General features: G+C 38.0%; 1 protein-coding gene across 1 annotated transcript in view; it reads right to left on the bottom strand.

Annotated features, from left to right (window-relative positions):
- ERLIN1 (ER lipid raft associated 1) overlaps positions 1–16,183 on the bottom strand; it is a 39,816-nt gene that overhangs the window by 22,836 nt on the left and 797 nt on the right. Inside the window, exons 3-6 of the mRNA XM_059169216.1 lie at positions 14,422–14,503; positions 9,972–10,018; positions 7,798–7,859; positions 2,721–2,846 (exon numbers count right to left, since the gene is read on the bottom strand). Of these exons, the coding sequence (XP_059025199.1) occupies positions 2,721–2,846; positions 7,798–7,859; positions 9,972–10,018; positions 14,422–14,503 (317 nt within the window). The remainder of the gene's footprint in view (positions 1–2,720; positions 2,847–7,797; positions 7,860–9,971; positions 10,019–14,421; positions 14,504–16,183) is intronic.

Here is a 16,183-nt window from a genome sequence, read left to right as displayed (position 1 = left end):
CCCTCTGTATGGGAGAAAGTGTGAAGAACTGTCAAACAAAGACTATATAAGGAAAAAAGATGAAAAGTAGGTTGTTCATCCAATAAATGAAGATTCTAGGTCTCTAATATTTTTAATTCAGTGTGATTACTGAATATGTGTCCTGATTCTCATAAAAACCAAATTCCCATTTTCAGTCTTTTTTTTAATGTTTATTCATTTTCTAAGATTTTATGTATTTGAGATAGAGCTAGAGAGAGCACAAGTAGGATGGAGAAGCAGACTCCCCACTCAGCATAGAGACCGATGCAGGGCTTGATCCCAGGGCCCAGAGATCATGATCTAAGCTGAAGGCAGATGCCTAACCGACTGAGCCACCTAGACGCCCCTAAAATTTATTTATTTGAAGGTGAGTGAGTGAGTGCACACACACGCGTGCACACGAGCAAATCAGTGGGGAGAGGGAGAAAGAATCCGCAAGTAGATCCCCCCCAGTTTTGGAGCCCTATCCAGAGCTTGATCCCAGGACCCAGAGATCATGAACTGAATCGAAATTAAGAGTTGGCCGCTTAACCAACTGAGACACCTGTGTGCCCCTCAGTCAGTCTTTAGCCCAAATCTCCAAATAACTAAATTTCATCTCCATGGATCTCTGCTAGTATTTTGGATTTAAGAGGTGGGTGGAGGGTATGACTGGGTGGCTAAGTCAGTTGAGCATCTGACTCTTGATTTCTGCTCAGGTCATGATCTCGGGAGTTGTGAGATCGGTCCTATGGCAGGTACTGGGCTGAGCATGGAGCCTACTTGGGATTCTTTTCCTTTCTCTCTCTCTGCCCCTCCCACCTCTCGCTCATGTACACACACACTTACTCTCTCTTTAAAAAAAATTAAAATTAAAAAAAAAGGAAGGGGGCAGGCTCACAGAAAGGTTTTTGAAGTACACAAGAATGGACGATAAAGCTATCACTTCACTTGGCCTTGTAACTCATGAATTTTCTATCCACCTCAATGTATTTTCACCATTATTAAAATGACTCGTGATGTGAGAAATGAGGACAGTTTTCTCATACACCTAGTAGTTGTCAGTCATCAATGAGGACTCAATTGGTAGATCTCCAAAAGGATCAGCTAACCCTATGCCTGCCTGTAAGAACTCACTAAGAGTTCCTGGGGGGAGAAGTAAGCAACCAAGAGCAACAACTCTATCACAGGTCATAGCTTTCACTACCACAAATGAAAAGTAATTTGTGCAGAAAAGAGTTAACATAGCAGGCCTGAAGCTCTGATCCTCAGAAAGGCCTGTTTGCAAGTTGGCCGTTAGCTGACACCCAGAATATGGATCTGGAAAGAATTCCCACTACTCCCAGAACTTGTAATGACTCACTCTGCCTAACCTGTTATACAATGTGGTTTATGCAACATGTGCCTTTCTTCTGGGATTATGGAATTTTGGTAATTGCTAAAGGCAGAGGATGCCTATATGTTAGCCCCCAATAAAAATTCTGGGCAGCAGGGCTTGTGGGTGGCTCAGTGGGTTAAGTGTCCGACTCTTGATCTTGGCTCAGTTCATGATCTCAAGGTTATAAGTTCAAGCCCCGTATCAAGCTGTGCACGGGGTGTGCTCAAGATTCTCGCTCTACTGCTCCCTCTGCCCCTCCCGCCTAAAAAAAATTCTGGGCAATCTCTAATGAGGTTCCCTAGCAGACAACATTTCACATGTGTTGTCTGTCTCACTTTAATACTGAAGTAAGTGTATCCTGTATGCCTCCAATGGGAGAAGATTCTTGGAAACTTGTGTCTGGCTTCTTCCAGGTTTTACTTTGTATCCTTTTGTATCCTAGCTATAAGTAGAACATTTATTGAGTCCTGTCAGTCTTCATAGTCAGTCATCAAACATGGAGATGGGTCTTGGGAAACTGACTTCCTGTCAGTCATCAAACATGGAGATGGGTCTTGGGAAACTCCCAAGAAAAGACTTCTAAATTTCCCCAAATATTCTATTAAAATAGCAACGAGGCTAATTTTCATTAAGTTATCATGGTAAAAACAGAATATAGCCTGCAAATAATCTTTTTCCAATCTCTATTAAGTTACATATAATAGATTTCAGAAAATTATCATTTTTAAAAAAATTTTTTTTTATTGATGTGACACAGAGAGAGAGAGATCACAAGTAGGCAGAGAGGCAGGCAGAGAGAGGGGAGGGAAGCAGGCTCCCTGCTGAGCAGAGAGCCCCATATGGGGCTCGATCTCAGGACCCTGAGATCATGACCTGAGCCGAAGGCAGAGGCTTAACCCACTGAGCCACCCAGGCGCCTGAAAATTATCATTCTTAAAATATCTTTTAAGTATTCACTTAATCATAAAAAATTTTAAACTAGGGATGCCTGGGTGGCTCAGCGGGTTAAAGCCTCTGCCTTCGGCTCAGATCATGGTCCCAGGGTCCTGGGATCGAGCCCCACATCGGGCTTTCTGCTCAGCAGGGAGCCTGCTTCCTTCTCTCCCTCTGCCTGCCTCTCTGCCTCCTTGTGATTTCTGTCTGTCAAACAAATAAATAAATCTTTAAAAAAAAAAAGAAAGAAATTTTAAACTTAGAAATATTTTAAAGACAAATGTTTTATTATAAATTTGGAAGAAATGCTTGTAGGATAATGTTTACTAATATTATAGAGTCCATAGAGTCGACTAAGATTTCCAATTGGTTATTCACATATTTAATTTATAATGAATAAGATACTCACCAAACAATTCAATGTAAACTTCTTGAAGAGTGTGGGCACTACAAAACTGGTTCAGTTCGTGGTGGATTTTATTGAAGATTAAGGTCTTGTCATAATCTGCAGTGTAGTTCCTCACAATATCAAACACTGAAAGGAAAGGTAAAATCCATTTTTATTCATGTATCCTCTAATTCAGCCAAGGTAAAAGTTACAATATACATGAGGAAAAGTGAGAAAAAAAAATAGTGGAAAAATGAAACCACTCACAAACCTTGATGCGTTCCTTGTGCTCAATTTTCCAAATATTACTGCATTTGCAATTCTAATGGGCAAATTCTGAGTTCCATACTAAGGAGAGTATACATTATCTTGGAGATAATAAGGAACCGTCAAATGTTCAAGCAAGAGTATGACAAAATCACATTTGTACTGTGGCAGCAGTGTGAAGATGAACTGTGAGGTAGGGAAAGTGTAAGGCAATTACCGCAAAGCAAAAGTTTAGCAAGGATGTAAAGAGGCCTGAATTAATTGAAGAACACTGGAAATAAAAGAAGGAAGCAGCTGCTAAAGAGCATTTTTGAAAAAGTAGTTTTTAAAGACTATAAAAAAGGATGCCTGGGTGGCTCAGTCAGTTAAGCATCTGTCTTCCACTCAGGTCATGATCCCAGGGTCCTGGGATGGAGTCCTTCCTCGGGGGCTCCTTGCTCAGCAGGAAGTCTGCTTCTCTCTCTGCCTGCCACTCCCCCTGCTTGTGTGCTCTTTCTCTGACAAATAAATAAAATTTGAAAATACATAAAGGCTGTAAAGACACCAATCTAGAAGGAAAAGAAGTGAACCTTTACTGGCCCAGGCTTTTTATCAGGAAATTTACATACATTAATCACTTAATTTTCACAAAAATATTTTCTAATTTTGCAAACTAGGAAACAGAAACCAAAAATTTCAGAAATGTTCCTAAGGGCCCATACTAGACCACACCGGAATCTGTGCTCTACCTACTAAAACATGTTGTTTTCTTCCTTCAGACCCAAGGACTTGTTCTACTGGCTTTCCCATGGAAGATTTCAGATGAAACTGGATTCTAGATCACAAATGATGGTCAGGCCATCAATAAATACTTGCTGACTAACTCACCTGGCCTGGTCATTTCCAAGTGAATTGGTGATCCAACAGTTTCCTTGTCTGTGGCTACAGAACCAGCAATATCTTCCTTTTGTCTATTTTCCCAATCATAATCCATTCCACTGATTTATAACCAGGGAAAGTAGATTAGAAAAAGACAAAATAATCATAGGAAAATATAATCCAAATCCACATGGCAGTAATACAACTTGCTCTCTACTCTGAAATCCTTTTGCTTTTTGTGCCTGTATCAGTGCCATGAAATTCAGCATGAACTTACATTCCCATATACAAATATATATATGTGTGTGTGTATATATATATATATATACACACACACATACATGTATATATTTTAACAATAAATACATACACTTTTTTTTTAGGTTGGCATCATGTCTTCAGACATAAAATTTAAAACCCCTTAGGGAAAAGGGTCTAATTTCACCTTTTTAAATTGGTTTTGCCAAACACAGCATCTCATACATATTAAGCATGCCAATTTTAATAGTAAGGATAGAATGGCGGCTCTTTTCAAATGAAAGTAGGATCTCAAACAGATCCACATACACCCATGTTCATAGTAGCATTATTCGTAATAGCTAAAATGTGGAAGCAACCAAAGCTTCCATCAATGGATAAATGACCAAACAAAATGTGGTATATTTATACAATGGAATATTACTCAGTCATAGAAAAAAAGGAAATTCTAACACATGCTACAACATGGATGAATCTTGAGGACATTATGCTAAGTGAAAAAGTCAGTCACAAAAAGATAAAATACCATAGTATTTTGTAATACAAATACCATAGTATTTACAAATGTATGGTATTTGGTATTTACAAATACCATAGTATTTGTAAGTATTTTCCACTTACACAAGGTAAAGAGGAGACAAAATCACAGAGACAGAAAATAGAATGGCAGTTGCTAGGGGCTGGGGAGAGAGGGAACTGCAGAGTTAATGTTTAATGGGGATAGTTTCATTCTTGCTAGATAAAAAAAGATACGGAGATGGATGGTAGTAATGGTTGTACAACAATGTCAATTTTTTTTTAAAGATTTTAAGTAAACTCTACACCCAATACAGGGCTCAAATTTACAAACTCTAGATCAAGAGTCACATGTTCTACCAACTGAGTCAGTAAGGCACCCTGTGAATGTACCTAATACCGCTGAACTGTATACTTAAAAATACGGTGGCAAGTTTTAAGTTATGTGTATTTTACCACAATTTTAAAAAGGGGGAAAATTAAACATTTTAAAAAAGCAACTCTTTCTTCAGAACTTCTAGATAAATTTTTAAAAATTATTTTTTATTAACATATAATGTATTATTAGCCCCACGGGTACAAGTCTGTGAATCGTGAGGTTCTAGATAACTTTTTTATTTGAATGGAAACCATGCCATCTCTCTGGATTTTGATCTTTTAGCAAAGAAATGTTTTCCCCACACAGATTTTTCAGATCACTTTCCAAGTTATAGCAAATCTCAACCAGAAAAGAGTTTTCTATGATCATAAATCCGTCTCGCCAAGGAACTGATGAGTTATAGGTTTTTAGCATGAAAGGAACTGCTCTCTCATGAAATGCTACTTCCTACAAACTCTGGAAATCATCAATGATTGTCTCGCTCTTAGAAAAACTATGATGAGAGAAGAGTAACAAATACAGTTGCAGAAAGTCAACTCTGTTCAGGACTTGTGACCTATTTCTGTTACTATTCCCCAGAAGTATAAAAGATTCCAGTGATCATTTTTTATATATATCAGAAATGAATAAAGTCATAAAACTTTAAAAGTACTTTTTTATTCCTTAAGGAATTTCTTCAGTTATAAATACTCTAACCATAAAAACAACAGAATAAGGGCTCCTGGGTAGCTCAGTTAAGCATCCAACTTTTTTTTTTAACTTAAATTTTAGTTAGTGAACATACAATGCAATATTGGTTTCTGGAGTACAATTCAGTGGTTCATCATTTACATAAACACCCAGTGCTCATCAAAAATGCCCTCCTTAATACCCATTCCCCTCAGTCTGTTCTTTATTTTTAGGAGCCTCTTATGGCTTGTTTTCCTCTCTCCTTTCTTTCTTTTCCCCCTTCCCATATGCTCATCTGTTTTCTTTCTTAAATTCCACATCTCAGTGAGATCATATGGTATTTCTCTTCCTCTGACTTACTGTACTTAGCATAATATGCTCTAGCTCCATCCATGTTACTGCATTTTTTGATGGCTGAGTAATATTCCTGTGTGTGTGTGTGTGTGTGACACACACACACATATACACCATCTCTTTATCCATTCATCAGTTGATGGATACTTTGGCTCTCTCCATAGTTTGGCTACTTTTTAAAAAGATTTTATTTATTTATATGCCACAGAGAAAGAGTATATAAGCAGGGGGAGAAGCAGACTCCCTGATGAGCAAGGAGCCTGATGTGGGATTCCATCCCAGGACTCTGGGATCATGACCTGAGCAGAAGGCAGATGCTTAACCAACTGAGCTACCCAGGTGTCCCCACAGTTTGGCTATTGTTGATAGTGCTGCTATAAACATCAGGATACATGTACCTCTCTGAATCTGTATTCTTCTATCTTTTGAGTAAACTTTCGAGTATTGCAATTGCTGGATCATAAGGTAGTTCTATTTTTAACTTTTTTTTAAATTTTTAAATTTAATTTTATTTATTTGACAGAGAGAGAGAGATCACAAGTAGGCAGAGAGGCAGGGAGAGAGGGGGAAGCAGGTTACCCCTGAGCAGAGAACCTGATGCGGGGCTTAATTCCAGGACCCTGGGATCATGAGCCAAAGGCAGAGGCTTAACCCACTGAGCCACCCAGGTGCCCCCATTTTTAACTTTTCAAAGAAACTCCACACTGTTCTTCAGAGTGGCTGTACTGTTTGCATTCCCACCAACAGTGTGAGAGGGCTCCCTTTCTCGACATCCCTGCCAATACCTGTTGTTTCTTGTGTTAATTTTAGCTATTCTGACAGGTGTGAGGTGATATCTCATCATGCTTTTGATTTGTATTTCCCCAATGATGAATGATGTTAAGTATCTTTTTATCTGTCTTTAGCCATCTGGATGTCTTCTTGGAAAAATAGCTATTCATATCTTCTGCCCATTTATTAAAGTGGATTATTTGTTTTTTTGGTTTTTTTTAAAGATTTTATTTATTTATTTGACAGAGAGAGGTCACAAGCAGGCAGAGAGGCAGGCAGAGAGAGAGGAGGAAGCAGGCTCCCTGCTGAGCAGAGAGCCCGATGTGGGACTCGATCCCAGGACCCTGAGATCATGACCTGAGCCGAAGGCAGCGGCTTAACCCACTGAGCCACCCAGGCGCTCCTGGATTATTTGTTTTTTTGGTTGTTGAGTTTGATAAGTTCTTTTTTGTTTTTTGGGGTTTTTTTTTTTTTTAAAGATTTTATTTATTTATTTGACAGATATCACAAGTAGGCAGAGACAGGGAGAGAGAGAGGGGAAGCAGGCTCCCCGCTGAGCACAGAGACCAATGAGGGGCTCGATTCCAGGACCCTGAGACCATCACCTGAGCTGAAGGCAGAGGCTTTAACCCACTTGGCCACCTAGGTGCCCTGGGTTTGATAAGTTTTTACAAATTTTAGAGACTAACCCTTTATCGGATATTTTATTTGCAAACATCTTCTCCCATTCCATAGGTTGCCTTTTAGTTCTGTTGATTTATTTCCTTCACCGTCCATAAGCTTTTTTTTTTCTCTTTTCATTTCATTTTTACTTCTGGTTCCCTAAAACACTCTAATTATAAATATAAAAACCAAAGAATAGGGGCACCTGGGTAGCTCAGTCAGTTAAGCATCCAGTTCTTTATCTCAGCTCAGGTCTTTATCTCAGAGTCATGAGTTCAAGCCCCATGTGGAGCTCCAGACTGGACATGGAGCCTACTTAAAAACAAAAAACAAAACCAAAACAGAAATATATGGGTAACATACCTGCACAAGGGGCCAACATATTAACCACTTCTATTCGGTCAATATAGATCATGACCCCACCACTAAAAACAAAGAAATGGAAAAAGTGTGAGCGAAATAAAATTACAATCCCAGATTCCCACATCATCAAACATATCCCACATGACATAAATTTAGAGGAAAATCTAAGGACATAACTCACTTATCACTCAGATGTCCCTACACACAGGGCTCACCTCTGTAAGTGCTGTAATCAAAACAGCTCACATGAAGACTAAACCTATAACCTAGGGCTACTTAGCACTTTGCCTTTATTAACTAAAGCAGTGCCCTTCTCAAACTTTTCTGTCAAAGAACGAAGTAAAACGGTTCCCCAAGAGGTATGAAAAACAGCCATGGTCTGACATTTTTCTTGGTTTCCTGACTTATCTGAGTAATTCATGAAGAGTTTTAATCTACTTTTTAATCTTTATTTACTCTAATATGAAAAAAAGAATTTCCTCCTAAACCCTCAAGTAAAACTGACACTTTGGAAAGACAGGTCTTGTTAATTAATACTTTCTATACTTCCTGGCCTATCAGCACAGACCTAAGGCACATGTGAATCTCAATTTAAGATACATGAAGTTAGAGATTTTGAAACTAAACAACTAAGTCTTCCTAACAAGTTATGGTGACATTTTTCCTGATATAAAAGGCTAATAACCTGCTCACAGAAAAAAATCTGAGAAAATAAGGGAAGCATGAAGATCAAATTTACCCCAAATCCCGTAAGTTGCCAATTCTGAGTCCTCTCTAAAGGGATTCCATAGAAGAGAGTTACAGAAATACCTAGGGAGAACTTAGTATCAAATATGTAAACTTAAAACAGAGGGAGATTCTCCCTTTTTAAAACCATTCTGTCCTTTCAGAGATGTCCAAGCCTCTTTTACAGAACTGTAAATACTGATATCTTAGTGATTTAAAATAGAACATTTAAAAAAATACCTTGAATTTTACATTCTCCCTTTGCCACAATTCAACATACTGATTATATTCTGGAAATAACTTGAACTTTGCTTGCCATTCTGCCCCTAAAACTCTTCATAGCAGAGACTTTCAAAGTGCAGCAGGAGCATCACCTAGAAACTTCTGCTAGAGATGCAAATTCTTTTTGCCTTCTTTCTTTTTTTTTTTTTTTTTTTTTTTTTTAGGATTTTACTTATTTATTTGAGAAAAAGAGAGAGAGAGAGAGCAATGAGGGAGAGTGAAAGGGAGAAGCAGACTCCCCACTGAGCAGGGAGACCTACGTGTGACACAATCCAGGACCCTGATATCATGACCTAAGCCAAAGGAAGACGTTTAATTGACTGAGCCATCCAGATGCCCTAGGAATGCAAATTCTTGAGCTTAATTCCAGACCTACTGAACCAGAAACTCGAATTAGATGGCACTTAGGAGATGTCTGGGTGGCTCAGTAGATTAAGTGTCTGACTTTTGGTTTCGTCTCAGGTCATGATCTCAGGGGTGTGGGACAGAACCTTGCATTGGTGTCTGTGCTCAGCATGGAGTCTGCTTGAGATTCTCTCTCCCTTTCTCTCTACTCCTCCCCTTGCTCACTCACTATCTCTGAAATAAGTAAATAAATAAAATCTTTTTTAAAAAAAAAATCTTTGTTAGGTGGCATTTAGTACTATAGATGACAAGAAGGTGAGATGGTTTCATTCAAACTGTTTGTTATTGAGTACCTATTCTTAGTCAAGTGCTGGGTTAGGCACTTTACGAATACTAATCTTAATCCTCACAGTAACTCTTCAAGACAGGTCTCATTACCTGATTTTTACAAACAAGGAAACTAAGCTTAACAAAGTCAATAAACACATGTATGGGGACAAAGAATATATGGGAACTTTGTCCTTTTGCTTAGCACGAACCTGTAAGTACTCTAAAAACTAAAGTCTTAAAAAAACAAAGTCAACAAAGCACATGTGGCACATAAAGTTAGGTCTGCCAGCTCTGAAACTACTTTTCTTAAGACCCATGTAGCTTCCAAAATGGAAAGCTCAGAGACAGAGCTTTACTCAAAGAATGCTCAGAAAGGAAATCTCCCTTGGTTACTATCATGTCTATCTGAAAGATGTTTAAGTAACCAGAGTTTATGAACAGAAACTCTACCCTGAACTAAAGGCAGGTTGGTAAGCAAGGAGAAAGCTTACCTTGTTCCACAAGGCACGTTTTTAACTTCATCAGTTTGTAGTGTTGTCTGGGAAAAAAAATACTTAATGAATACTCAGGACACATATCATCAAAGAACTACCAGTCCCAGAGGAAAACCTCCAGAGAACTGCTAAGAGGTAAGTACAGAAGAGCTCCATTACAATTTCAGTCCCCAAAGATTAGCTATCAGAGTAGTTTCTTTTTGTATCCTAGTAGACGTGAAAAACAAGACAAAATATTTTATAACTGATGTTCCAATCAAAATGCACCTGCACAACCTAGAGTAGAGAGGTTGACTGGGGGTGGGAGCTGAGGCAAAGGAAAAAAAGTACACTTGGAAATTTTCAATGTTCAATCTGAAAGTTTCAATGTTCAGTCTTTCAGAGTTCCTTATTTTCACAGAGCTGGCCTGAGACTGGAAATTACATGGCTTACCCACAAGGATACTACCATTAGGACTTATGCTCTGAGCTATTTTGGGGTCTGGCTTTTAGTTCCTTTCTGGTTTACCTTTTCGTCTCTCATTCTGATTGTATCAGGATGGATTCCACTGCATATTCTGGACACACTGAAACTTTATTAGAATACAGCAAAATCTTACTTTATGGAATATAAACAAAAAAGGAAACATGGTCCTTGTTTCTAAAAAGCTCACAATCCAACATAGGAAATAAAAACCCACATAAAACAATCTATAATGAGTATAAAATAACAAGAGTATGAGCTAAATTGTTAGGTTAAGTGATAAAGAGTAAAATAATAGTTTGGAAAGCTCTCTGCAGTGAAGTGTTTATAAGCCAGGTCTACAGGGGGAGAAATGAGAAAGATGAGGCAGAGACACATCTTAGGTTCAATGATCCTTCACGCCAGGAGCTCCTTCAGGCCTACACATATAGACTGTACATTATGAAGAATGCATAGGAAGACTTTGTGACTGTCACTTGTTTTTTTTTCTTTTTTCAAGTATTTTATTTGAAAGAGACAGACAGAGAAAGAACACGAGCGGAGGCAGGGAGAGGGGGACAAGCAGAATTCTCCAGGGAGGCTGGTATGGGGCTCAATCCCAGGACCCTGAGATAATGACCTGAGCCAAAGACAGATGCTTAACCAACTGAGCCACAACTGCTTTTTGCTTTTTCTGCACTTTGGCAACAAGTGTTGGCAAATGAGACTTTCTCCTGGTCCCTGCCCATTGGGGACCAACTGGTTTTCCTTCCGGTCTAAACCATCCATCTTTCCCATGCCTGAGGAAGAGAGGCAGGTCAGGCAGAGGACAGAACTGGAGACAGTTCATCTAGGAAATGGCTTCATGAGGCCACACATGTAGAACATCTGGACTGTTATTCTGCAGCTTTTATTTTTGGTGTGTTTATTACACAACTGTTTGAAATGTTTAATAAAGCTTTATAAACTTAAAAAAAAAAAGGATCTATCCTAGTAAATATACAAAGTTGATGTCAAACTGCATGTACAGATGACAGGAAGTGAGCTGGCTTGCCTGGAGAAAAACAGACAATACAGAGGAGGGCAAATTCTGATAAAAGAATGTGGTATTAGACAGGGGGGCCAGGATGTTTGCTGGGGGGCTTGGGCTCTCCCTAGTCCATCTTACACTGTGTCACAAAATGGACCCTTCAAAAAAATTTTTTCCCTTAATTCCTGCACATCCATGTGATATGGTTCTCATTATCCATCTTATCTGGAGGCAAGAAAAAAAGTTGGGACGCTAAAGTATTAATTTATTTAGATTAATTTAGTAAAAGGCCATGGAAATTGAAGGCTGTCAGTTCAGGGAAAGTAAAAGGAAGGATGTAGTTAAGTAGTTACCATAACATTCCATGAGGGAAAAGAAAAGAAGATAACTCTAGGGTTGAGAGATTAGGGGGATGGTAAACATTAATGACAGGTTCTAGACAGAGGAAGGGGAGTTGATGAAGAGATGAGTTCAATTTATTTCCTTCAAAATATTAATCAAATTCAATTTCCATATACCGTATCAGTATATTTAATATACATTCCTATTCAACCTAGAGGATGTCACTTAGCCAAGAACTAGCAAGAACTAGCGAAGAGTTCAAATGTTAAATCCTCTACTTAATATCCTATCTTCAAGTAATTTTAGAGTTCTTTTCTATCATCCCCAAAATTATCTTCCCAATATAAATATTTATTTTATTTTATTTTATTTTTTTAAAGATTTTATTTATTTATTTGAGAGAGAGACAGTGAGAGAGAGCATGAGCAAGGAGAAAGTCAGAGGGAGAAGCAGCCTCCCCATGGAGCTGAGAGCCCGATGCGGGACTCGATCCCGGGACTCTGGGATCATGACCTGAGCCGAAGGCAGTCGTCCAACCAACTGAGCCACCCAAGGGTCCCTAAATATTTATTTTAAAAGTAAGCCTTTGGTTATATAGGCTTTAAAGGGTGAAAGTTTTCATATTTCTCTAAGCATAGGTTTTTTAAAAAAATATCATATGCAGGATCTCACAATTTCCAAGATGCTACTTATATATTCCTTTCAACTGCCAAGTTTAAGCCATTTGTTTGCACAGATTGTGTAATCATGTGTTCCAAAAATTCCTAAAAATAAATTTATGTCTCATTCTTATAAGAACAATTTCTTAAGAGTTTTATTAATGTATTTCTTTCCTAGAATGTCATTGTTTTGTATAAAGAAAGAACATTCCTATTTAGCCACATTAGCTCTAGCCTTTAATATTTTGTAGATATAAAGTATATTAGTTTACACTAAAATCTTTTTACTAGTTTCATGTCTTATAAGTATGACAATTTGTTACTATTTTTAATATATATATACATATTTATACACACACACACACACACACACACACACAGGATATGTCTATCACATGCTGTTAAGTTCTAAATCTGTTTTAATGTTTACTGTCTATATCTCTTTTATATACCTCTCCATTAGTATGACTCAATAAGCTCCAAGAAGGCAGAAACATATCTTCCTGGCTTTGAACAAGATTTTTAAAAAGCTCTTCATCTCTAAGGGTTTGAGCATGCCATTCATAACATCATTACCAACTGTTTGGACTATTGGTGAGGTCATGTAATTAAAACCTCTTCTTTCATGGAGGAATAACTTAGGTTTACAATGATTAAACGTTCTGCAAAGTCATGTAATCAGTCAGTGGCAGAGCCAGAGCCAGAACCTAAGTCTCCAGGTTTTTGGCCTCACATTCACTACACCTCATTGCTTCCTAAGAAATCAACTCAATTTAACAACTTTCACCACAAGCAGAAAGCTCAGAAATATAAATGTGTTACAACCCCTGCCTTAAAGAAGTTGGGAGACTTTGCGGAAAGAAAATACACAAAGAAACCTAGAGAATATAAACAACATTATTAAAGAAAACATGACAAGAGCCAAAATTTAACATACAGACTTTAGGAGCTATAGATTAGAAGAGGGATTTGCAATGAGACTTTAAAAGGCTGGCAAGATTGCGGTAGGAGAGCAGTAATGAAGGGAGAGATAGCGAGACAAGACGTGACAACATGAACCAAGGCAAGAGTGAAAAAATAAACGTGGGAAAACAATACGGAAATCAGTCTGACTAGGGAAATGTCTAACTACATTTCACTTTGACAGACACAATTCTTGCCCAAAGCCAACTAAAAGAGAACTGGAAGGAAATCTGGAGGATTTAAGTATTCATAAGGAAACTCTCACTAGCACGGAGCCTAGATTTAAATTACAAGAGATTAAATACACTGGATTTTCCCAAGTCCTGGAAAAACCAGCAGCAGATAGTACACAAACTTCTGAATCCAAAGATTTATGACCACACTGAGCTTGCAAAAGCAGTCAGGATCTAATCCTGTTTTGTCATCTTGTTGTATCAAAAGGTATTTACTAAGTGTCTCTCAAGGCCAAGGTACTGTTTTCAATGAACAGACGCTTATTTCGATTACTCTGGGATGCTGTCAAAATAGAATATTCACTAAGGTTCCACATAAAGTTGTACTTAATGTCCCAGACAAAAATGTGAGGCAGAAAAGCTGTGTATAAAAATTTAGATCTTCCATATTAACAGTAGTCCAGGAACCGGCTTCTGTGGAAACCAAACATCATTTTAAATGAAGTAATCAACGGTTTGTATTTCTAGTTGTGTTTCAAAGTCCTGCTTTTATTTTGACAGCAGGAACAAAACCCCCACTGTATAACACTACATAGATGGGGAAAGCCCTTAGTCCTTCCAAGTTGCCTGGCTTCTAATATACTTCAAGAGAGTGAGGTAGTTCAAAATTGTAACTTGTACTGTGACAGTTGTACTCTGAACTTTGTAACTCCTGTATTTAAGCAAATACCACTGTTTGCGTAAGCAATAAAGAAACCCAACCCCACCCACAAATGTGGTTAACTGTTCCTGTCACACCTGTCTATCCAGTGTGGGGGCTTCCCTAGGAATCACTCACCTGCACAGATCTGAATGTAGTAATGAAAGGCAACATGATATGATAGCCTGGTCCACTGGGGCTAGTTAGTAAAGCTCCTCCCCTGCAAAAAGATGTTTCAATTTGACAAGATTATAAAGACAGAAATCCTCTTTTTAAATCTAAAGTGCTATAATAAACATTCACTCTTACTCATGCTACTGACGTACTAAGGTCTTACTAATATGAGTTATTATGAACAACTACCAGTCCCTAAAGTATTTTCAAAGGTGGAAAAAAGATTAAACTGCCAATGTTACACCTTGTTTCATAAGCTCCAACAACGATACCTCTGGGTCTCCAGCACTGCCCTCACGTACAAAGGATTCTCCTTGGTCTTTAAGCTTCTGAGAACTAATTGTGAAAAAGAAAATTCTAATTCTGGCTCTCAGCTGCTGTAATTTAATTGTACACAACACAAACCAAATAAAAACTGAATACATTTAGCTACCAGGTTCAATAAAGAAGATAACACAAAGTTTCAAAGAATGAGAAAATTTCTGACGTTCAAGACTCTTACTCTACCTGCCTATATTAAAATAGTGGAGGACTAAAGTCTCTATTAAAAATAACAAAAACTTAGCATGGAAAGATGAAGGGTTAGGGGATAAGACTAGGGGATAAATCTGGAGGATTTAAGTATTCATAATGAAACTCTTACTAGCACGGAGCCTAGATTTAAATTACAAGAGATTAAATACACTGGATTTTCCCAAGTCCTGGAAAAATCAGCAGCAGATAGTACACAAACTTCTGAAACAGTAGTATATATACTAAACAGCTGTATATAACTGTGGACTTGTTCACCAGATTCTGGAATGTGAGAAATATGAAAGTACATCTTAAAAATTCCACAAAGGAGGAATTTCGGGGGCAAGTATAAAAAAGAAGTCCTATTTTACACAGTGAATAATAAATTTATAGGACTTACTTTCTTATCTTGAAAAACATAAATAAGTCTCAAAGAATTCATAACAAATAACTAAGAAAAGATGAACTGAGGTCCATCCCTAATTCTTTTGAGAGCTTTACCTTGAAATGTTCTGTCCTCGGTTTTACTGTCAGAAAGACAACGCTGAACTAGGTGGAAATACAGACTAATCTGTCATTTGTTATGCTAGATCTCCATCTGCTAAGACCTATCACTAAAATTGTATTTGAAACTAGCACTTCACAGGGAAGACCCTTTCTAAGATTCAGGATGGATGTGAAAGTAGAAATATCAGTTTTGGAGGATAACAAAAACAAGTAGGAAGTTGAAGCTCTTTCAAATACATTATAAACGGAATTTCTCCAAAATGTCCTCTGTCTACATCAAAAGGAACTGTTTGGAACTATGCTGAAGGAAAAACTATTCCATCTCACCTAGAGAGCAACAAATTCCATATTATTCCTTCCCTCAACTTGAAAAGAAAGGGTAAGGTGGGAGAAGGGTGGCCCATCAATGCTGTATTTGTCTCTCAAGGTCCAGGAATATAACAATTGCAATGGTCATCGTGGCCTCCTAAGCCAAAACCGGTCACTACTTCCACTATTAGAGGGGGAAAAAAAAAAGTCTAAGGAACAACCACAAACAGGACCAGAGTTTCTAAATGACATCTCTAACTACAAACTAAAAGCCTGTACAGCGGTATGGAATGGAACAATGATTTATCCTCTTCAGTTACAGTGGAGTGACTACTGCCCTTTCTTCCTTCTTCGTTTTTCCCACAAGTAATTGAGTTTGCAGTCTACTAGGAAGACT

Source organism: Mustela lutreola, chromosome 4 (assembly GCF_030435805.1).
Source record: "Mustela lutreola isolate mMusLut2 chromosome 4, mMusLut2.pri, whole genome shotgun sequence".
Classification (NCBI taxonomy): Eukaryota; Metazoa; Chordata; class Mammalia; order Carnivora; family Mustelidae; genus Mustela; species Mustela lutreola.
This window is presented reverse-complemented; position numbering and strand designations above follow the sequence as displayed.